The sequence below is a fragment of the Nipponia nippon genome, unplaced genomic scaffold (assembly GCF_047370975.1).
Source record: "Nipponia nippon isolate SJK-2023a ecotype South Korea unplaced genomic scaffold, ASM4737097v1 scaffold_6, whole genome shotgun sequence".
NCBI lineage: Eukaryota > Metazoa > Chordata > Aves > Pelecaniformes > Threskiornithidae > Nipponia > Nipponia nippon.
This window is the reverse complement of record NW_028262380.1, coordinates 20,387,815-20,412,001: the sequence shown is the minus strand read 5'-3', so window position 1 is coordinate 20,412,001 and position 24,187 is coordinate 20,387,815. Positions and strand designations below refer to the sequence as shown.

Genomic DNA, 24,187 nt, shown 5'->3' with positions numbered 1-24,187 from the left:
GGGTAGGAATTCAGCTCTGCCCTCTGTGTCTTGTTCTAGCTGAAGTAATTTTTCTGCATGTTCTGGGGTGAGGGATGCAAGCAGTACTGGGCAGTATGAGAGAGAGATGGAAGACAAAGGGGCAGACTGTGAAGCATCTTGAGCATTAAAGAAACTAAGCTGCAGCTAGTCCTTTCTGTGGTTAGTTTAACTGTTGCAAAGGAGTAAGGCTGTTGACCTGAGAGCAGCATTCAATACTTGTTGTACAAGGAGTAAATGCAGCCACGTCTGTTTCCACGGTTACAGTCCAGCAATTTTAGCTGTGAAACATCTCCAGGTGACGTTGAATATGTTTATCTCACGGAATGGTTGAAAGTGCTTTGAAGTACTTAATCTTGACCACAACCTGAAGCATTAAATAGACCTCCTCTATGCCTGAAAAGCACCTATAGCTCTTTAGTTTTCTTTGTTGAAACTGTTAAGATGTGTAACCTTTTTCAAGGTGTGTGCATATTGTGTACTGTTACTATAGTATTTAATGCTGTTCATGGGTGAGTGTGTGTGACTCAGGACTGCTGTTTTGGCTTTTGAGTACTTGTATGTATAGTTACACATGCTCAGATGAAGTCGTCTCACCGTGTTTCACTGGAGTTGGAGCAAAAGTTCTGCTCTGTCAGCTTGAGTCATTTAATATAACCAGCTATATCACTTGGAGATGTACTGATCTGCCACGAGAAGGGAAAAATAAATCACCGTGCTTTTAATTACTTGAGAGTTTGATATGAATAGTAGGCATTGCTGTCCCCATCCAGAGGATGCCAAAATCGAATATAAGCAGCAGTACTGGCATTCTCAGAATTCAGGACTCCTTTTGTCAACAGGCTTCAAACTCAGAATTTCCCTCTGGTCTGGTGGATCCCGTTGGAAGTTCCCGTTGAAATCCTAGAGCTTTTTGGTGTCTCAGAATTGCTTTCTGATACTTAAACTGCTGAAACTTGCCTAATTTGACAGTTATTCTAAATATGGCCTGTTGTCTACCAGTTGTTTGAAAACAAAGCAGCCTGCTCAGGATTGTGTGGGGAATCAGCCTTAATTATGCCAATTTCTTGGAAGGAATACCATTTAAATTAGCTTAAATTTGACTTAATTATTAATAATCTTGTTTAAATGATTTTCCTGGTTACTGCATTTTTTTTCTTTTGTAAACTATTTAACTGTAGATACAAAATACAAATTGTTGATACTCTTACTTGGATGTTTAGATGACTTTGTTTTTCCTGGTTGAAAAATATTCACCACCCCATTACCTCCTTGATCACTAGTATGTCCATAAAAAGAAATATCTTCTCTTTGCTGACTCTTGTCTGTCTTTGGAGCTTTTCCAAGGAGAATTGCTGTTGAGGGTGTAGAAGAATGTTGAGGACTCCATGCTGATATTCAAAGTGTACTACTACGGAGTTCTTAACTGCTACTTGATCCTAGTTTCCATAGTGCTGCAGCGGAACTGTAGATATTATACGTATATTGTTAATTCATTTTGATTGGATCAAGCAAGAAGACTGTCTGGGACAATTCTGATGACCAGATGTTGTGAAGTATTGATATATTCAGTGTATGTGGCACTTGCAGCTTGAGATAAATAAGCATCTTAGCTAGCATGTAACCTTTCCTTTCTTTGTGGTCCATTTGCTGTTTACCTTTTGGTAGTCAGCTCTTTTTCAAAATAAGTGCACTGATGGACAATTCCATTGATGACAATTCTACTGAGAACCGTTTCTCAAACAATACTCCAAAGAGGAACTAGGATCAAGTTCAATCTAGTAACTTCAGCATTGCCTAAGGCTCACACTTTTTGCATGTTAGGCTTACTTTCTTTGATTAATTCTGAAGCAGGTCTTTGTGCTGATGCACTGGGCAGTCATGGGTGTAACCATGACTCCTCTGATCCTGTGTCTGTTCCTGCTGCCAGTACCCTGGTATCTGCTCTCTCAGGTAGTCAGTGTGATAGTTAGGGCTCTGAGGAGTTTTTCAAGCATAATCTAAATGCAAGGCAAGTTGCACTCTGCCCTCCTTTTCCCACCAAGAACGAAAAACCTCCTCTTACATGTGAGTTGAGGAGTAATCCCTCTTCAAGATGTTTTGTAATGGATTTGGAGTAGATAGTGTGCAAATATTTAAATGTGTGTGGTTGGGTTTTTTTAAAAAAAGCCTTTCATGCTTGATTAAGTCAGGACTATTGAATTAGACTTGCTGAATCTTCAGAGGATTAAAGTTAGGGTTGTGCCTTCAACTGTAGCTCTCGTATCTCCAGACTTTTCATGTGATACAAATGAATCTTTAACACTTAAATGAATCCTTAATACTTTCAAACTATTTTTACTACACATATGCCTTCTAGATTTTGTACTTTGGGAGACCACATTTAGTCGTCTGCTGGAATTGGAGGGTGATTGTGGATACAGCTGAAGTACAGATATACTTTTCTGCCAGTGTGGTAAATAAAAGAAAACCATCCTTTTTTCTTTTATCCTTTTTTTTTTTTTTTTATTAAAACAACTCAGTACTAAAGAATTCTCTTTTACTGTCTTTAGATAAGTGGCAGTGGCTCTTGGTGACTTGCATCCTTCTTTCAGCAGTTTATGATGAGAGGTCTTCAGTTACCTCCGCAAATCTTCAGAGTAATGGTTATATATGCACTTGTCATCTCTATGTTGAAGTATCTTAGTGAGTCCTGATTAGGGATTCTTTGAAACTACATCAGGAAACTGTAGGGAGAAACAACACTTTTATTTATTCTGAAAGATGATAGGTGGCTGTGAACACATGTGGCCTGAAGAGTGTAGTGCTTTGATTTTTCACTGCTTGCTTGTATTTTACTATCTCTTAAGTATAAAACTGTCCTGGAGTCTCTAGTCATTACTGCTGAAGACTAAGCATCCTGTCCAGCATCAGAGCTTTCCCAGTTACACAGTGTAATCTGCTCAAATTCCATGAAACAGTGTAGTGACCTTCAGATCAGGAGCTAAGGTCTGTGCTGTATTTTTGTTTTAGCATTTGGCTCGTGCACCTTTTTTTTTTAAAGATAGAATCTAATTTTGTATTAAATATTTAACAGGCCCAAGTATCAGCTTGTCAAGACTCTGGGTGCAAATTTGAGAAGGAGGGTCACTGCCTAGTTAGTCAACTCTTTACTTTTAACATGATGTCTTTTTAGATAAGCATCATTATTAAAGTATTAATTTACTGAGGTACTGTGTATGATCTGTCAATTAAGTTAGGTTTTCCCTTTTCACTGGGAGGCTATTACTGAACTTAAAAAAGGGGTTTATTGACAGAACACCAGATACTGACATCTGTGTAAAGAAACTCATTCTCTGTTAGTAAACCAGTAGGGGGCATTCCAGCTCAGTTTCTTGTATGCCTCTTAGGTTTTATGAAGGGTGTATTGGATTTGTTGGCAAAGTGCACCTTTGTTTAAAAGGTTTTTTGTAAATATCTGCAGTTTGTTCAAATTGGCAAGGTAATAGTAAGCCTAATGCTTTCTGGCATTAAAGGGGTCTTTGACATCAAAGAGGAAGAGCCTTCATTTTGCTGTGCTTATATTAATTATATATGCTGATCAATACAGAACATGAGTATTGTATTGTCTGTGCTGAAAAGTTACAAGTCTAAGAACAAATGAAAAGGACACAGGTTTGTTCCAGGATCTATTGGAATTTACGATTTCTAAAAAGGAGACTGCTTTTGCTTTTCTAATTACAGTTTAGAGCAGTAATTTTACAGTTAACCTGTTCTATATGTTTGCTTAAGGGTTTTAAGCATCACTTCAGCTTCAGGCTGGCAAATTATTTGTTATAAGGGAGGTCTGGCCTCTTTTCTCAGAGTATGTTGTAGCCATTTTTTGCTTTTGCCTACTGTTGCTTCTTGTCATGACGACTTCATTGTCCTATCAGTTGTTCAGCTGGAATATCAATAGTTGGTAAGCGTGCCTCTGAGTTATACCAGTGGGGGCTCTGTTATAATTATTAAGTTGAAGTTAATGAGTTGTGTTATTCATTGTCCTAAATCTCTGTGCACTTTCACCTAGCTGACTTAAATGTAGCTGTTTTAAAATGAAATGGAATTACAAATGATTGGGCTGTGGTGAACTTTTTTGTATGGTAAGCTAGTCAGAAAATAGGCTAACAAGTGCTATAGAAAATACTAAGGTAAAAAAGGCATGAAAGATCTTTATCATCTTCAGAGTATTTCACTGACTTTTCTTAAGCTTAAATGGGATTTCAGTTAATTTTAAAGTAAAATCTGAAACACTGGATTGAGAGGTTTGGTTTTGAGCATCCATGTTTATACTGTAAAGGTATTTGTTCTCATTAGGTACAATGAAGCAAATCTTCCATATAATTGCATTAGTGATACGTGACATTAAAGCTTAATTGGCTTATTTTAAATATCTTGCACATCAATTTCTTTTAGATTGTGAAAATTGAAAAGGTCATGAGTGCAGTTTAATATTCCAGGGTGAGAGATTTCAATTTTAGTACAATATGTAGAGAATTAATTAGGAAACATGACTAAAAGAAAAAGGATGTTGAATGCAAATTAGGCTGTTCATTAGAGTATAGAAGCTGAAGCGTCTTGAAGTATTGTGGAAATTTGATTGCAAATTCAGTAAGCACCTTGTTTTGTGTTTTTTTTTAATTATTTTTTTTTAAAGTAGAAGTTATTGTAATTGTTCTTCAGGGTGTAGACTTAATTGTCATAAGGTACTCTAAAATAAAATATGCTGCCTTATTTCCTGGAGTTCTCTTTTAAGCAGTATTTTTGTTTTGCAGGAGATTGATGAAGCCTGCAAGAGGATAAAACGTGAAATTGATGATTTAGGCCCTGAAGTTGGTGACATCAAAATCATTCCATTGTATTCCACCCTTCCTCCACAACAACAGCAAAGGATTTTCGAACCTCCCCCACCAAAAAAACAAAATGGAGCAATAGGAAGAAAGGTAAATAGTATGCTGTTCAGTAACTAGCCAGTCACAGTTGTGTGGTCAATTAAATGAGTTTCAGCTGGTTTTAAGTGTATTTGGACAGCAACAAGTAGAAGGTTTTTTTGATGAAGCCTTAATAATCCAATATTTTATCACATTAAAATTTTTAGATGTCTTGGAGTTTTTTTTTCTCAGTGCAATTCAAAATTCTGGCTTCCATTTATAAGGCCGGAATGTTTGACTGGCATTCATTTAAGTTTCTTATGAGAAATACAATAAGTCAGGTTAAATACTGAATTTGACAACTACATGATTTACATGGAGGGATGGGATTTTTTTCCCCTAAGTAACTATTCTGAGACATGCTTTTTTTGGAAACAAAATGGACTATCCCTTCAAGGGGACGTTATCAGGCAGGTTTTGTCTGTTTCTCAAGGTTTATGGGAAGGTGCAAGTTAAAACAAGTACATTGAAGTTAGAGGTTCATGTTTTCTGTAGTAGTAAGCAGGAATTGAGGTTCTTTCATTGGGCAAAATGGATTGAGAAACTGAAAAACTTGAAATGGCACTAGTGAATGTTCTTTGTAAGATTAGTAGTTCAATGCCTGAATGCTCACATAAACTGCATTAGAACCTACGTGGTTATTTCTCTAAAACTGAACATTTGCAAGGAGTTTTAGTAGAGCTTCCTCAAGTTAAACTAATGCTATATGAAACTGTAGTGATCACAAAGTTAAGATTTTGAAGGTCAAAGCTGAGTCATACTATCCGCTCTAGGCAGGGTTTGTTCCTTGATTATTTGCTTTTTTGTGCAGTGCAATGCATGTAGAATACTAGTGACAACTTTCTAGTGTTCTGGAAGAATAAATCACTTAATAAATTTAGTGAAATGATCCTCTCTTTCCTATTGAAGTTGATTGCAGAAAGCATTCAATCTGAAATCATGGAACTAATGCTGCAACAAGATTGTATTAGCAAATGACTTAAATGAATGAAATTGCTTTTCAGTGATGAACAAGTGATAGCTGTGTATTTCACTAAATTTTCATTCATGTTTAAAACTGTGCACTTCAAAATAGGCAGTTTCTGGTTTTCTTGACAAGAGGATAACAGATGCAGTGTGTAACTTTCAGTATGTTGAACTGACAAACCTAGTACCAGTGTCGAAGAGGAAGACACTCTGTAGCAGCAATTTTACTACAAGAAAAATTGCCACGCTGGAAAGATACCAACTGTAGGCAAAAGCAGGCACAAAATATGTAAGCAACAGATTCAGACCTATAAAGCTGTTATGGTTTTTAAAAAACAAACAAAAAAAAAAAACAAAAAAAAAAAAAAACCAAAACCCACCAAAAACAAACAAACACTTTTCCTCTTTACCTGCTTTGGCTGAAATGTTCTGGCTTCTGTGTTTTGGTTTTTATCTCCATAACAAATCTAGCAATGAGTGAAAGTGTGTCTCTGTGTGTAAATGTCTTTAAATGTTGTTTTAGTTTCAGGTCGTCTTAGTGATCAAGATATGTAAAGTAGGACCATGTGTTGCTGGGCTTCCACTGTCTTAGAAAATGTCTGCTTTCACACAGTCTCCTGTGGGAGTTGAACCTAGTTTTTAGAACTGCTGAGGAGAGAGAGCTAGCAGGAGGTCTGAATCATTTCAAAGGCCATAAAAATAATTTCAATGGTCATAAAAACTAAGTGAAGTGCTTTCAGTGTCTGAATAAGTATCTCCTGAGCTTTAACTTTGTGGAAGGAAAGTAAGATACTGGAAGTTGTGTGGCATCTTGCAGTAGTAGTAATGGTAACAACTAGTACTGATATAGCTTGATAACTTAGCGCTTTTTTTGTCCTCTTAAATATGCTAGGCAAGATCAGCTATTATTGCAAGAAAGCTTAAGATTAAAGATAAAAAAATGCTTTTAATAGTTACAGTTAATCAGAGTATTTCGTTTATACTGTGGAGGACGATGACTTAACAGCAAGCCTTTCTACTCCCCTTTCCTGTCTAATCCCTTCTTTCCAAACTGCGTTCTATTTTCTGTTTCAGGATTCTTGAGCATTATTAGTTAATACATATGCAATATAGATATATTTTTATATAGAGATAATATGTATATTTTAATATTCAAAGTAACTTGTTTAAATTAATCTTTAAAACTCTTTGGTGTATCAAACTGCTAATCTGATATTTAAAAACATCTTTAACATAACCATTTCAGTAATTGCAAAACTGCAGTTAAAGCTCATTAGGCACAATTCATTATTTTATGTAGTTTAGCGCAAATTTCATTTGTTTGATTTCCAAGTAACTTTGATTTAGGCTTGAAAGATGTGGCATAATTTCCTCAAGTTTTTTATTAAATTTCTTGTGTTTTTACATTCATTAATTATGCGTTTTAACCAACGTGACATTAACAAATGAGATCGGTACATACAACAGAATCCACTGTGTAAATAACTGTTTTCCTTCCACCTTTGGAAAGTTCTGTACGATTCAAGTACAAGTTAAGTAAATTAAAGTACAACTTAAATTGCTGGACTGTTGTGGACTAAGCATACTAACAGTGTTGAGTTATTGGTGTTGAAGTGTCTTAATAGAAATTCGTGATTAAAAGCAAGACCAAAACCTTTTGATGCTGCTCTGTAATTGGTATTTGAAGATTCTGGGTATGGATGCTTCTATAGGTTAGTAGATCCAGAAAAAAATGAGACTTTTTAGATAAAGTACACTCTGAAACAGCAAGCAGAATGTGGATTGGCTAGCCTTTTAACATGGGAGTCCTAGTTTAATTTGCATATTTAATGACTTGAAGCAAATTTCTTATGAAAATGTATTGTGCTTTTGTGTCAGCACTTAATTGCATTGATGTTTGTGGCTTTTATCTCTGACTAATCTATGAAGGTTACCTGTGAATGAAAGGTGTACGGGGTTTGGTTTGGGGTTTTTTTGAGGAGTTCTAAGTAGCATGTCGTTTCAGGGTGGAACGCCATAATTCTGAATTAATTACAATTTTTCCCCCCCCCCACCAAAGTATTGCTTTCAATATATAGTAGTATTTGGGCAAGCTTAAGTCTACTTAAGAAGAGACAAGCTGAGAGTAATAAGTAACTTATTGTCAAAGTGATAAGCCAGGAGGAAGAGAAATCAGCAGGATTATCAATCTAGTCCAGCCACTGGCTTCATTGTAATTCTGAACAAATTGTTAGGGGTCTCAAATTCTCTATTGCTAAACTGAAAACAATGATGACAGAATACTCTGAAATTAAGAGGTGAAAGGTGAGTAGTTCTGATGAAGTGGTGAACGGGTTTGAGGTCTTCTCTGAGGCAGCTGATTAAACTTGCTAATAATGTGATTTAATGTGGTCACTATTGGGATGAGAGCTGATGATATCTGTAGACTGTTACAGGACATCTCTGGGCATAACGCTTGAATGATGGCAAATCAAGCCTCAGAACTGTGATATCACCTTGTTTCAATTTTTGCATGAGACTTAACCTTCAGAAAGTTCATAGAAATTTAAGAATGTAACCTTAAAAATATGTAAAGGTGTTTGAATATCTGGTAATTTAAAAAGACAAAGTTGAAATTAAGTATCTGTTGTTCAGGATTTTAGCTGGAATGTATTGATAACTGCTTTATTCCAAAGTAAAAACATACGGTGCTGGTACAGTTATATAACCTTTTATTTAATATTATTTAACCAGTTTGCCCTGTTTAGGCTTTCTAAAAAAAGTTAAAAAGCTGAAATGAACAATGGTATTAAAGGGATCCAGTGTAACTTGTCATTTTGTACCACAGATGTGAGGAAAAATTTTAAATAGCGGTTTTGTAAGTAAAATATTTTCTCTTCTGTTTCTTTTTCTCAAAACTAACATTTATTATATTGTTAATAGAGACATAGGGGAGCAGAAACAGTGGACAGAAATTTCTCTGATTTCAGTAGAAGTTAATCTGGTTGATTTCAGATCATCCTGTAGAAGTGTTGGTGCATAGCTCTAATAGTTATTGATGAAGTGAAGGGAAGTTTGCTGAAAATTCTTGGTGTAGAGACAGAATCAGAGCCCCTCATCTTCAGGACAAAGTAGTTACATTTACTGTTTTATTTTTTGACAGGTGGTTGTGTCCACTAATATTGCTGAGACATCATTAACAATAGATGGTGTTGTGTTTGTGATTGATCCTGGCTTTGCAAAACAGAAGGTAAATACTACTTCATTTTGTCTTTCTTTATAGTAGGAAAGATACTGGAATCTAGTTTTCTCAGGTAACTCGTCCCTTTGTAAGCACTGATAGGTCTTTTCCTCGATTGAAATCTTGACCTTGGTTTTTTTGTGTTTTTTTTTTTTTTGTTGTTGTTGTTGTTTTTAACTTATGGTAGGTTTGCCCTTAGTCTGCAAACTTTAGGTGTCTAGAGCAGTCCAATACAGTGCAGAAGAATTTTATTTTCAAAAAATGGAAATGTGAGGATTTTGAGAGTTAGGCCTGGAATATGAATTTCCTAGATACTTTAGGAAGGGTGGATTTCTGCTGTGTCTATGCTTGAGAATGCTCAAGTAAAACCAAGAAATCATATGAAAGTAAATAAGAAGAGGTGGCTTCTAGCACCATTTTTTTTTTTTTTTAAAGTCATGCTAGCGTAGAAAACTCCAGCACTAAAATGAGAAGAGAGAAATGATGCCTAGGGTGGTACTGTTTCTTGGCAGTATTTATCATGTACTGTTGCAGCCCTGAAGATTGTCATCGAGCTTGTATTGTGCTTTTTGGAACATCATGGGATGTTCAGAGGAACTGAAATAGCTTGCCTACAGTCAACCCAATAACTGAAGAAAGAATAAAATACAAATCTCTTGTTCCTCATTTTTTTTTTCAGTAACTATAACTGTCTTTATAACTTGGTTTCTTAGACTTTTCCTTTAATACTTATACACATTGTCAGCCTTTTAAACTTCTGCAAAATGAGATACAGCAGTCAATGCATCTTCATACACAAGTTTCAGTCACTATTTAGGCTGTTTTTTTTTTTTTTCACAAGTAGTTCTTATACTGGAAGAATACCTTATGTAATAAGAAATAAAGTTTTTGTACATGTTTTATACTTATTCACATCAGGGGGGTGTTAAAACATGGACGAATGAACATCTTCAACTGAAACTACTATCTGACTGCAGCTTTTTTTTTTTTACAGTATGTTCTTTTCAATGAGCCCTAATGAGTTGGCAAGGCTGCTGTTTATGTATGACTGCAATGGAAATTTTACAGTAAATTCCAGCACATATTTTGTACTGTGACAGTCTGCATGTACCCTTGAAATCCAGTCTTGCTTTGTCATCGGTCTGATTTTTACAGTTGCGTTCAACCTTCATGTTAGCTTTTTCTGACCTCTAGAACATGATTATTCAACCTTATAATTGTATCAAGGCAACTTTTTTCCATGGAGTTATTTGAGCATCAAGAGTGTGTTTAGCACTCCATAGAACAAATTGGACACATTCCTTCTGCCATGAAAATCTTATCTAAAAATACACACATTTAAGGAGGACAAGGGAGCCTGGCAGGAGTTGTTGTTAACAAATGAATAAAAAGTAAATGCTGTTCTCTAGGCAGCTATATCTGAAGCTTTCTGTCACTGATCCAAAGGCTTTTGTAGCCAATTTTTTTTCTCCTTTCAGATAAATGCAACTTGTGATTTCCTAGTCAGAAGCTGTGTTTGAAAATAAGTTTAAAGCAGTCTTTTTTTTGTTTTTGTTTTTTTTTTAGTGTCTTATCCATGAGCAGTATTCATTCTTTTCCTTCTTTCCTGCTTTCATTCCACTTTCGAATAGGTATACAATCCTCGTATCAGAGTGGAGTCTCTCTTGGTGACTGCGATTAGTAAAGCTTCCGCTCAGCAGCGAGCTGGCCGTGCTGGTCGTACTAGACCCGGCAAGTGCTTCAGGCTTTATACAGAGAAGGCTTACAAAACTGAAATGCAGGTAAGATTACTTTTTTTAGATTGCGTATATAAGAACATCTAATTGATACAGATAGTCGACTGCCATGCTACCAAACAAAATCAGAATTTGAATGCTTGTGTAGTTTAAAGTGTTTGGAAGAACAAGTGTTCTGAATTTTCTTTTTTTCCCCTCTCCCCCAGGACAACACATACCCTGAAATTTTGAGGTCTAACTTAGGATCTGTAGTATTGCAGCTCAAGAAGCTTGGTATAGATGATTTGGTGCACTTTGATTTTATGGATCCTCCAGGTATCTATTTCTATTTTATCTTGTCTACTGTGTCATGTTTTGACTTCTGAAATCTTTATTTTAGTGAATATTTTATATAACAACAACCTGGGATAAATTCTTTTGGTTTTTTTCACTGTTTTTATTGTAATCTGTTAGGAGTATCTTTTATCCTGAAATTTAGTGCTTATTAGTCTTACCAAAGCAAGCTTTTTATGTTTCTGTCTGCATAACAGCTTTTAATGGAACCGAGGAATCTACTGAATGCCCCTTACCTGCAGAGGATAAGACAAAATTGTGGACATTAGAAAAATACATTACTTGATGAGGTTTTTTACTTATCACTTTGATTACACATTCTAATTGTGCATCAGTTAACAACTGTATGTAAATAAAATTGGCTAGCATTTTTAAAGCTGAATACATGTTTTTGGCTCAAACTGTAAAGTTAATGTGTACCTTCCTTCTAACAGTGTTAAATGTTCATATATACTTTAAAAATAAGTAGATTATTTTGCTAATTAAAAACATAGATCAGCCATATATAAATACATCAAAGTTGGTTGCTTTTTCCCCCTAAAAAAATTAAAATTTATAATCTGTAAGCTTTTAAATAGCTGTACAGAACAACTGCATTCTTCATGCTATGCAGCATGTATGATAGCTTAGCAGGAAGGCTTTTGGATTTCCCTCTGTTTTTCTTTGTAGGTGTAATACACTCTCACTATGAGGAATGCAGGATTAAGAGGACGTTCTTACAGGCTCAGATTTGTGAAAGACTATAGATATCTAAAGCTGACATGGCTGAGATTTTAGGACTGTATCAATCTATTCTGTATGGAACAAGGGAGAACGCATCAATGTGTTGGGGGGGGGGAAGTGATATTACTATGATACTGAATATTTCACAATGCCACTGCTGTATGAATTTTAAAAAGCAATAATCTTCACATATTCAAAGCTTTTGATCCAGTTAAGACCTCTTCTAAATAAGTGATGCCCCCCGCCCATTCATTTATATCTGGCTTATAATACTCTGTGCTTCCTCATTTTCTGCTTATTCAGAGCAGTTAATGTGCCTACCTAAATATTTTTTTTCTTTCAGCTCCTGAAACTCTGATGAGAGCCTTAGAGCTTTTGAATTATCTGGCTGCTTTAAATGATGATGGAGACTTGACTGAGTTGGGATCTATGATGGCTGAATTTCCACTGGACCCACAGCTGGCTAAAATGGTTATTGCAAGTTGTGACTACAACTGTTCTAATGAGGTCCTATCTATTACTGCCATGTTGTCAGGTAATAGCAGGGAAAGAGATACTAAACAAAATGCAGATCTTCAGTTTGGGGAAAATTTTGAGTTTTCCACATCAAAAACATAAACAATATAAATATATTTCTAATAAAATTAGAATTGTTTTTTAGAACTTCATACAGGGGTTTAATCAATCATTATGGGTTTACGTACAGACCTTGAAGCTAATGAATAAAAATGTTAAGAAATTAACATGCATAAAATGGTCAAACAGTTTGCTTCTAACTTTAATTAAAAGTATATATATATTTGAGTTGATAGAGGGGGGAAAAAAATCAGGCTAGTGGAACAGAATTTTCTTTTTAGGCTCGTAGCCAGGACCAGAAGTGTCAACTCAACCACTCTGTTTTTAAGGCAGTGAAATCTATTTTGTATTGTGCATTCTTCTGCACTTTCATAAATCCCAGTATTTCCAAAAGGATTACAGTGTAATTTATATTAAACCGTAAGCTTGTACATGAAATGATGATACATTTTTCAGTCATTAAGTGGCAAAGCTGAAGAACAGTCATTACTTTTAAAGGGAAGAAAGAAACTTCGGGGGAGGATGTATATTTATAAGAATTAATTTGTGTGCGCAGCTGTACTTTGCTGCTGCGTTATGTGAATAGCAGTGCGTCAGAGCAGAGCTGCTTGTTGAGAGAGCTTGATGAGAAAAAAAGTTATCAAGCAAGCCCTGTATTTCATTTCCCAGTTATGTAGAACTGACTTTGTTTTATAGTTAGTCGTCATAGGACAAGCAGCAAGATTTAATCTATTATGAAAATGGGGATATTCTTACTCATAAATACTCTTTTGTCTTTTGGGTGTGCTATTTTACCAGGCTCTTCACAATGCAGGTGTACTGGTTACATGCTTAACTTGGTTGAATAGAGAGAAAAAAAAAGTTTTGGCTAAGTGTAAAATCTGTTGCTTCAGTTTAGTCTTACAGTATATTTATATGAAAGTTGTTTTTTTTTTTTTTTAAGAACAAGCTAAAATGTTTGTTGCAGAGTTATGATTGTTCAGACTCAGAGCAGATGGGCAGGGCAGAATCGTAATAATTTTTTTTAATTAAATGGTAGGCTTAATTGCGGAGGTGGTGGTAGGTTGGTGCCTGTCTTTCTCTTCCCTTCCCCCCTCTCCCCTCAATCTCTACTACAGAACAGTAAGTCTAGTATTTTTGTCTGTGGTCTTGAACTGATTTGCCTTACTCCTTTTTCTACTTACCTTTTCCCAGGCCATGATACTTTTTTTGTTTTAAGGCACAATTAATGTCAAGATAAATAAGTTTAAAAAAAAAAATAGTATTGAAGCTGGTTAATATATGGGTTGTAAATGAAAATTCTGCTCTTAAAAAAAAACAAACCAAACAACAAAACAAAACCCAAAAAAACCAAAAAACCACAAAAAAACCCCAAACATAGTCCTAGTATTTATGAGGACCGTTTCCCAAAGTAAACACTTTTTTAAACCAGTGGTATAACTGTATGTTTTGGTGCCTTAAGTCCACATAAAGATTGTCTGGCTCTGGATAGCAATCCATGTATTAATAGTTTGAACTGAATGGAAAACTAGGTACCAGAAAAGAGCAGAGAATAGCATTGAATAAATGAGCAGGTTAAATGATTGTACTTCATTTTGTAAGAGCTGTGGTGTCTTGCTGTGGGGTAGAAAGTGCTATTACCTATTCAAAACAGTGAGTTAAGCCAGTGATAGAATAATTTGGAATTTTGTTTTATTAGTCTGAGTTTGAAATTAAAATGCACTTTATATTATCTCTGTTTTCAAATGCAGGACCCAAATTACAGGGTGTTTATTTTGCACCTGCATTCCTATTTTCTTTAATGCTTTGGTCTTTCTGATTTGTTACCACGTGATTCACTGTTGCAGTGTGTATTTTTTTTTTTTCTCAAGTTCCATCCAGTATTCAACTCAACATATTTTTGAAATGTAGTGTTTTTGGGGCTTTTATGGGAATTTAAGAATAAAATAAAGTAAAACCACAGAACACCCCACAAAAAGGCCCTCATCTGTTAGAGACAGATGAGATGCAAATAGGTGTTCTCATAAGATTGATTGGCTTCAGTTATGAGAAGGCTAATGTAGTCCCAAGCAGATGGAAAAAGATAAAGTATTTGTAGCATCTTGCTTAGCATTAATTTTATTGAAATTTAACCTCTTAAAAATTACATCTACTTAAAACCAAACTGATTTTTTTTCCTTCTGTAGATCTCTGTAAAGTGAAGATCTCTTAAAACTACTTTCAACATTTTGTGAATTAGTATTGATATTACAAACCTATAAGAATGTTGACAGACTGTGAATTAGTTGGCTGCAATACTATTTGTGGTCTTTGGTAGTCTGTATTTGGAAAGGGAATGTTAAAACATGATTTTTAGATTCAAGTCAGACCGAGTCAGATTTATGTAAGAGAACATAATGATAGAGAAAGCTCATCACATTGCGATTTTTAATTTTTTTTTTTTTTATTTCAAGTAGTGCCAAAGGACGGTTTAACCTTCCACCACTACCGCTACCATCACAACCTTTAGACTTATTAATACCTTCATTCACATGTTTCTGTGTACCAGTGCTGATAACAATACCATCTGGGGAAGAGGACTTGACTTTACTAGTGTGTTCTGTCTGGTAGCAGACTTGTGGTAACTCATGTTTATTTAGACTGTGCTAGTGCAGTACAGTTTCAGAACTACCGTCTTCACTCTGTCCATAGAGGCTTTCTGAGAAAGCAAATTTGCAATTAAAATGTTTTGTTACATGGGGTACTAGCTCCTGGTAGAGCTATCAGCACTGGGTCTTGAATTAAGATCTGTTTAGCCTTCCAGTATACATCGGCAATCTTGATGGCCTTCAGACTAGAGATTTTGATGCCTACTTATAGTTCTATTAAAATAATCAGGTACTCTGTAGCTTTGAAACCCTCTTGTCTTACAGATGTGGTTAGGTGTTGATGTACCAAATCAAGGTAGTAAACAGTCCAAGATGCAGTTGGAGGCCATCCTGCCCTGCCCTATGCTCTGTGAACTGACCTAGCTAGGCCTTGTTCCTCTATCTGTGAATGCGTGACTCATCGATATGGGCGTTTGTGTTGGGCCCATACCAACCTTGTTTAGTCCCACAGTGTTTTGTTCGCCCCACGGAAGCAAAGAAAGCAGCAGATGAAGCCAAGATGAGGTTTGCCCACATAGATGGAGATCATTTGACGTTGCTGAATGTCTACCATGCTTTCAAACAAAGTAAGTGTGCACCTGTTTTAGCAAAACTATTTGTAATACTTTGTGCTGCCAGCTTTTGTTCCTGGCTTCCAAGGACAGTTGAAAGGCTTGGGCTTGGTTTTTGAGACGTTCTGTTGTAATCTTAAGTATACATGTATTATTTTAGGTATGTAAAAGAGCTATTTAATTGCTACTTTCCTTGGGGGGGAAACAAAAACCCAAAAAAATAGCCAAGAGATTATGTAATAAACTGATGAGTATGGAGACAAGCCAGGCTTTTAAATCAATGCTGGGTAACCTTGGACAGAAGGAAGTAAGCGTTCCTATAATTAAGAAATATTGGAAGTTTGTTATCTGACATTAATTATAGAAAAATCTGCATAATTGCTTACTAATTTTTCAGGGAGAGCAGTGCAGAAAATACTCTGAATTTGGAGAGGGATATGTTCCTAGAACCAAAACCTTTTTAATGCTAACTTTTTAATGTAGTTAGGAATTCTGTAATAAGGCCTTGGGGTGGATTGAGAGGCAACGGGGTGATGCATAAACAGGAAGTAACGTAGAGCCATACAATAAATTTATTTCATTTACCTCATTTCTGTGTATGGATTTTAAGGAAAATGTATGGTCCACCTCAGCGTAGCTGAAGTATATTTAAGCAGCTTGGAAAAGATGGGAATGAACAGGTGAAGCTAGGAGTTCTCTTGAAAAGTGACTACCTAAGTGGCATACTTTTTTAACAGTGACTTATCCTGGTGGTAGGTAAAAAGATTATTCTTAACCACCAACCAGGTTAAATTAGATGCTCCAGTTGCATTTTCCCGTAAGCAAACAAAAAAGCAACAGTCTTTTACCTGGAGTGAAAAAAACCCTCACAACTCAGTACCTCTTCCTGTTGCAGCTTTGATCTAGAAATTTTGCATTGAAACATTCTAACGCTATCATTATGTGGCAATCCAAAATAAGGGTATCTTCAGAGTAAAAGTCCAAACAAAAGTATTCAAAACTGTTTAAAACAATAGCTGGGAAACTTCTACTAAATACTTGTGAATTGGAGACATCTGTTGCTTGTTTTTCTATTAGCTTTTTAGTTAGCAGGATCCAGTATGTCTTGCAGATGGTTTGTGTGTGTGTTTCTGGAAGCCACTGCTTTCATGCTGAGGTTACTGAGGGGTGGAATTATTTGGGGGATAATCTTTTGTTCACTTTCACTGTGAAATTGAGTAGGATTTCTGGGATTCAGGATCAGAAGACAAAATGCTGCTGCTGTTTGTATCTAGAACAATATAAAACAGTTACGGGTCATCTAAAATGCACAGTTTAAATGGCACAGAAGGTATCATGCTATGGTGCTTCAATTGTGATTCTGCTCTATGGTGTACAAGAGCTTCAGCATTCATACTTCATTTTAAATACATTCTGTAAGATGAAGCGCAGAAACAACTTAAACTTTCCTTAATTTATGTAACCTTCCTTCTTTTCACTGCAAATTAAGAATGGTCTCTCTCTGTACAAGACATGCTTTAAGTTTTAGATTTTGTTAAGGCTGGCTTTGAATTATTAAACTGATAGATTAGAAGAGAATCACTTGAAAAGTAACAGAATTGGTAGGGAGAACTGGGTTTCTTGATGTTAAACGTGCAGGTTTTTATCCTGACAGAATGGCTTAGGTTTGCTGTCTTAACAGATTTCTTATGATAGAGCTATCAGCAGTAGAAACATAACTTAAAAATACAGAGTTCTGTTACTGATGCTGCATTTTACCACTCACCTACATTTACTTAAACTGCTGTGAGGTGCATCACATTTAGTATTAGATTAGTCTGTTAGTATAGCTCTTAGCTGTTACTTGAATGCTTAATTTAAGGAGGGTTTGGTTTCTCAAATACAATATAATTATGTACAATCTGGTGTGTTCATTGCACACTACAGTTAAAAGATTGTGCAGTGTTCCTTCTGTTCAGTTATGTTTTACACTGCAGGTTTGGAAGATGATTTTTCTAGTTGCAGGGTGTGATTTTTGAAATGTGCAAAACTTACTGGTGTGGTGTTTCAGCAGAGCGTCAGTGATTGTGTGTATATTATGTTGGTTATGGGGGAAAAAAGCTAATTTTCTTTTGTCCTGACCACATGCTTCCTGAATAGAAGACAGTTTAGGCAAGTTATCTAATGCAGGAGATCAACTGAATAAACCAAGAGCTGTTGTCATTTATAAAAGTTTATAGATACTTTTTTTCTGATTCATCTTACTGATCAATTGGTTAGTTGCTGTTTTATTTACTTGTTCTAATTGGATGAAATACTCATTTTTGATTCATGTTTTTTAATGTTGCAGATCATGAGTCGGTTCAGTGGTGTTATGACAACTTCATTAACTACAGGTCCCTGATGTCTGCAGACAATGTACGCCAACAGCTGTCACGAATCATGGATAGATTTAATTTGCCTCGTAGAAGCACAGACTTTACCAGCCGAGACTATTACATCAACATAAGAAAGGCATTAGTTACTGGGTATTTCATGCAGGTATGTGTGCATTCTTGTAGGGAGCATACTTCAGTGTATACGTGGCTTTTAATGTTATTATGGCTATTACACTTTAGCAAAACTTTATGCATGTTACTTAAATTATATATGGCTAACTATGTTACCACTTAGTCTTTGTCAGGTTGCTTGGTTATTACTCAAGTAGTGCATTCTTTAGTCAAATCTTATTTGGAAGAGAAGTTGTAGACAATCTTACTAGTATCAAAATGCTGTTTCTGGCATGACCAGTCAGGAATTGACCACTAACTTCTGAATAGCTGAGGAAGTAACTTCATAAAACATTTCAAAGTAACTGTGGAATATGTAGTTTTTAAATTAGTTGTAATCTGATACAAACAAGGGAAGTATAATTGTATATAAATATTAATTATATATAATCCTTATAGAAGGAGAGTATTTTCTTTCTCATACTTCTCCATATTTATATTTGACATTTAAATTACCTAAGTCACAAGTACTGGAGTACTGGAGCAGGTCTGTAATCTTGATGTATGCTATGCTGTTTGTAACTCATTTGCCTCTTGAACCAGGATGGTATGGAAGCCAGTCTGCACTGCTGCCTTCTGGATGCTTTGCATTTCATGTTAAGCATGCTTCCAAGCTAGAATGCAGGCTGCGTTGTTTGGGGGTTTTTTTGTGCGGTTTGATTTTGGTAGGGGGGTGGGGGTTGGGTGTTTTTTGTGTTTTGGTTTTTTTATAGTCCCATTTCTTTCTCTTCAGCACTCATCCTTGGGGCTGGAAGAGTCCCTTTGCTGGCTCTTGCAGACCCAGGGGTACAGAACCTTTAATGGGAGTGAGTCTTCATCCTCAAGAGGCTGACCAGTGCCCATGGCACTTCCTGATTTTTGACTTGAGCTGTGCTCTATTGGTATTTGAGCACAAAAGCTTGCCAGTTGAAAAGGGACCTATAGGTTAGTGCTGTGCAGCTTAGGATGGCAAGCAACTTGACAGGCGCATGGTTACCACATCCCGACTGGGGTGCAGACTTGGGTACCATGTGTGTTTAACGCTTCCCTGCACCCTGCAAACAGCGCCTTCTCCAGGGCTAAGCCAGCTAGCCAGTCTGTAGCAGAAACATGTTTCTGGGTTTTCAGAATACAGGAATATCAATTTCAGCAACTGCATTTCAGTGTAATACAAATGGGAGGGTAAGGCTGCTGGCTGCTTTGAAATATTAAAATGGTTCTAAAGACTTGACTTGCTGTAAACTTTCAGACAGCAGGCTAGTCACTGTGTTCACTCCTTGCTTTTGGGACGTTTGCTTCATCGTTCTTGGGGGATGCTTTCGTACATGTTCCCACCTACACCTTTAATTCTGTAAATGTCCTTGTTGGGCGCCAGCTGGTTGAGGCAGTTCTGATTGCCGCAGTTCTTTGCTTGGCAGAGTACCCCATGGCTTCCTCTGTTTGCTTGGATGTATAGGAGGTCATGTCCTTGGAAGTTTGTGCGCTGTCGGTTTTGTTTTATGTTACTCAGAGTAAAACTCTTCCTCTCATGGATGTGCAGCTGCGCTGTTGGTGTAGGTAGCTTTTTGGTCTCTAATGCTCAGGAGTTAAAGATCTGACTTTATATTTTTGCTGTGAATAGAGTAGTAGGCTCACATAGGTGAAAATGAAAGCCTTTCCAGAAGTCTCCTGGAGCTTCCATGGCCAATAGGTTGTTTACCACCCCCCTCACCCAAAATGCCTAATTGAATTTTTGGGCTGAATCAAGAGATGGCTATGGCAGACCCGTTGAAAGCATTTGGATGGAAGCCATTTCAACAGTTTCTCTTCTCCTTTGTTGTGTTTGAGTCCATTTTATTTTGAGTTTCTTTGACTTTTTAACTTCCATGATAGTGTGATACCTGTTAGACTTTGACTCTGAACCTTTTCTCATGAATTCCATGTTGCTTTCTACCTTCAGTAGAAAACTTATAAATTCTTACAAAAACTTAGAAGTATAAATACTCCAAAGACATGTTATTTGCCAGCAGCTGAAGTACTTAAAAATGCACATTTTACTTTCTCTAAGGAGATACTCAGGCTCTGGCATTTGGGGGCCCTTGTTCAGGAAACCCAAGTAGTGGAATGCATACATCAGTCTTTGTCCTCTTAGTACAGAACACATGAGGAATTCAAAGTCTGAGCACTTGCAAATTATGTGCACATGCAGTAGATAGTCCGTGCATGTAAAGTACTAAGGTCTGTGGGCAACACATGGCAGAAGTTGAAGTTTAAAAATGCAGCGTGAAGTGGAAAAAACAGTAGCAGCCATTCTTCTGAAATAGTTCTTACTGACCGCGTTGTTTTGTACTTTGATAATTGCCTACTGTCCTAAAAACAATCATAACATTTTAGAAGCCTGTGTACTAATCAAGACCTGTGGTTGATGTCAGGCAGTGCAGGCCTGTATTAACTGTTGAAATAGTACTGTAAATTTGCCTGCCTTCAGTTGTGTGTCAGTGACTGATACATGTGGAATTTCTGCTGGTGATGAATCATCTTTTTACCCTTCATATTTAAATACAAACTTGAATTCCTGTAAATCTGCCATAGACAAGCAAAGGGAATAGTAAGATAGTTTAAAACTGCCAACAGTTCTGTGTGTAGAAAAGCTTCTGGAAGCATAGATACTGACAAGAAGTTAAGTGTCTTATAAATTTTTGTGCTATGTGTCCGGTTTCTTCTAGTTTTTGTAATGGAAAATTTTTATTGGCTTTTCTCAGTAACTATTTCTATATCACACATCAGAACACGCAAAATATATAGAAAATAGAGTAAGAGTGATGCTTGCAAAATCAGTAAGAAACTGCTCGTTGAAAATAAAATACATCAGAGAAATATGGCTTTCTCAGTACCTTAGTGCCAGACATATGCTGTCTTAAGAAGGGAGAGGGATTGGAAAATTTTACAACTTTAGCACAACCTTAATTTGGCAACAAAACTCAAGAACTGGGTATAAATGATTGATTACTCAAGAGAAGTAGAAAAACTAAACTCACCGTTTTAAAAGTGTTCATAGACGTAGCTGAAATAACTGCGTGGTAAAGGCTAGGCAAAAAATAATTATTTACAGGAAGTAAGCTAAGGAAACCGTTAAAATTTAATTGGAAAAGGCAAGCAAATGCCAAAGTATCTTAAAGGTGGGTCAGCTTCCTCTTAGCAGATTTTTTTTTTGAGACTGGTATTACCAGTTGTCCCAAAGAACTTAGGTTTTTAGCATTGTATTTCCAATCTAGTAGTGAAGGCAGAACAGGAATTGATTGCTGAAAATTTAAATCAGAATTTAAAGGTGGAACAAAGTACTGTAGTATGTGGTAGAGCCGCCACTGTCCTGTGATGTCTTCAGATCAAGCTTGGAACGTTTTTTGGAAGGCGTGGCTTAGTCAAGCACAGGATATAGCAGGGCAGTGCGGAGGATGACATTAAATGGGCTGTGCTATCCAGGAAGTTAGGTGTCAGATGATTGGACTGCTAATTAAAATGTCATTCTTGCTGCTACTCAGTCTTTGGTGCTATCTTGTGTATGGAATGATGTGTATTTCAAAGTCTTTACGTAATCAGGCTCCTACAATAATAGAATGGTAATAAAATAAACATGTGGCACGATGGCGATCACCAGTGCATTTAATGCTCTCTAAGAATGAAGAACAACAGTTTAAAACTTTTTCATAGCTTCAGAAACACTGTTGTGTGCTCTGCAAGCAGAAATTGCAGAAATCCAGGCAACTGACGTTGCTCCTTTGGTGCATCCTGGCATTCTTTTTTCAAAAAGACAGACAAGAAACAATCATTTCTCTAAACTATCTGTCAAGGCTAGCCTGCCAAAATTTGTAGCCTTCAATCTAAAAAAGGTTGGATCTTGTGATACTGTTCCTGCTTTTGCCCTTCAAAGTGCATTTGGATTCAGTGTTTGACATGTTTGACGAAAGACCCCTGGTTGGGCCCTCTGGGTTCAATGACATGACAAATAATAAATAAGCAGTAGCACACTTAAAGTTTCAGATGAAGGTGTGTCATTCTTACTAAAATTGTGACATCCTTGAAACCTCTGTTGCAAGAACTTGCCCTAAAACATTTTCCTGTGGTGGCATGTGGCATGTGCCGTGGTGGCCACTGTTTCCATGTGGGTTTGTCATGCTGGTAAAAGCATGATAATTGTCTCCAAGTCATCAGCAGGTGGGCTTTCTCAGTCTGCAGAGTAACCTGCTGCAGAGATGCATGGGCTGGCTTGGCTCTTTATGATCCTTTTAGGGTCATGTTTGTGTAGCTCCTTATGTTGTGTAGTTAATAGCGTTAATAGCTTTTCCCTCCATTTACAGCCCCATTCTTTGTCCAGGTAGCCTAATTCACAAATGTTTTATACTAATACATGACAAATTCCTTGATGATCTCAGGGTTCAAGTGTGTTCCCTAGTATCTTGCTTACTACCACTGCTCATTTTAAAATGAACCTATTTCATAGACGTGCTTTGTATGGTTCTGTGGTTTCTGTGGAAGCTCACGCTTTTTATACTCTGAAAAACATCACCGAATCACAGAGTGGTTGAGGTTGGAAGGGACCTCTGGAGGACATCTGGCCCAACCACCACTACGTTGTATTTTACAGGCACTGGAATTGGTCGCGTGCCAGGGGTTCAAAGGAGCATAAGTGTATATGCTGCCTCCTGCGTGTCCTTGTTTGCTCCCTTATGTCAGCCTTGGTGCTCGCCTGAGCCCATTCTAAATTCTCTTAGCATAGTGCTCTGGCAAGCCACTTATACCTTCAGAGAAGCAGCAGAATTGGCTCTCTGTCAGATGGGCTGAAACAGCTCAGGCCAGGAGGGAGCAGGAGAATGTAGTAGCTGACAGTTAGATCATCACTGCTTGCTGTGGAGCCATAGTGTCACTGTGCATATTTCATTATAGAGCTGCCATTACTGAACCTGAAATTCTTTACCAATCTGTGTGCATACTTAATAGAAACATAAAGAGGGTAAATACTGTAGCTCAACGTTAGCTCAGGATCAAAATAAGTCACGGTAGTATGTAACCGCTTAAAGGTGACTTATCCCTGATATCCAGGCTCTAAGGAAACATTTTTTTCTTAATTGGGGTTATTCCACTACCTGTCCTTCCCTGGAAATTAAGAGTTAACTGTACTTTTTTGTAGCATTTCTTTTTCTTTGTGTATGCTTAATTAGTTATTTCAGAGTCTTTTTACCTAGTTCAGAATTATACAAAGTAATCAAGAACTACAACTCTTTACTATCTTTACTTACTTATAAATGACATGGAAAAAGAAATTGTATGTATTTGGGAAAGCTAGATGATAAGACTTCACTATTTTAATACATCTGAGTGAGACTGAGGTGCTGAAGGTAAATTGTATTGATTTAAATTTAACGGCACACTGTTTTCTAGAATGAAACCCAAATAAATGGAATCATAGAATCGTTTAGATTGGAAAATATGTTAAGAGCATCAAATCCAACTGTTAACCTATCACTGCCAAGTCCACCACTAAACCATGTCCTCGAGCACCTTGTCTACATGTCTGTTAAATACCTCCAGGGATGGAGACTCAACCGCTTCCCTGGGCAGCCTGTTCCAGTGCCTGACTGCCCTTTCAGTGAAGAAGTTTTTCCTAATATCCAACCTAAACCTCCCCTGGTGCAGCTTGAGGTCGTTTCCTCTCGTCCTGTCGCTTGTTACTTGGGAGAAGAGACTGATCCCCACCTCGCTACAGCCTCCTTTCAGGTAGTTGTAGAGAGCGATAAGGTCTCCCCTCGGCCGCCTCTTCTCCAGGCTAAACAACCCCAGCTCCCTCAGCCGCTCCTCAGAAGACTTGTGCTCCAGACCCTTCACCAACTTCGTTGCCCTTCTCTGGACATGCTCCAGCACCTCGATGTCCTTCTTGTAGTGAGGGGCCCAACACTGAACACAGTACTTGGGGTGCGGCCTCA

At 36.9% G+C, this 24,187-nt stretch overlaps 1 protein-coding gene across 1 annotated transcript in view; it reads left to right on the top strand.

Annotated features, from left to right (window-relative positions):
- Nucleotides 1-24,187, top strand: part of DHX15 (DEAH-box helicase 15) — a 51,817-nt gene that overhangs the window by 22,983 nt on the left and 4,647 nt on the right. Inside the window, exons 6-12 of the mRNA XM_087735830.1 lie at nucleotides 4,812-4,979; nucleotides 9,076-9,162; nucleotides 10,785-10,934; nucleotides 11,096-11,204; nucleotides 12,289-12,480; nucleotides 15,613-15,735; nucleotides 18,050-18,240. Coding sequence (XP_087591956.1) covers nucleotides 4,812-4,979; nucleotides 9,076-9,162; nucleotides 10,785-10,934; nucleotides 11,096-11,204; nucleotides 12,289-12,480; nucleotides 15,613-15,735; nucleotides 18,050-18,240 — 1,020 coding nt within the window. The remainder of the gene's footprint in view (nucleotides 1-4,811; nucleotides 4,980-9,075; nucleotides 9,163-10,784; nucleotides 10,935-11,095; nucleotides 11,205-12,288; nucleotides 12,481-15,612; nucleotides 15,736-18,049; nucleotides 18,241-24,187) is intronic.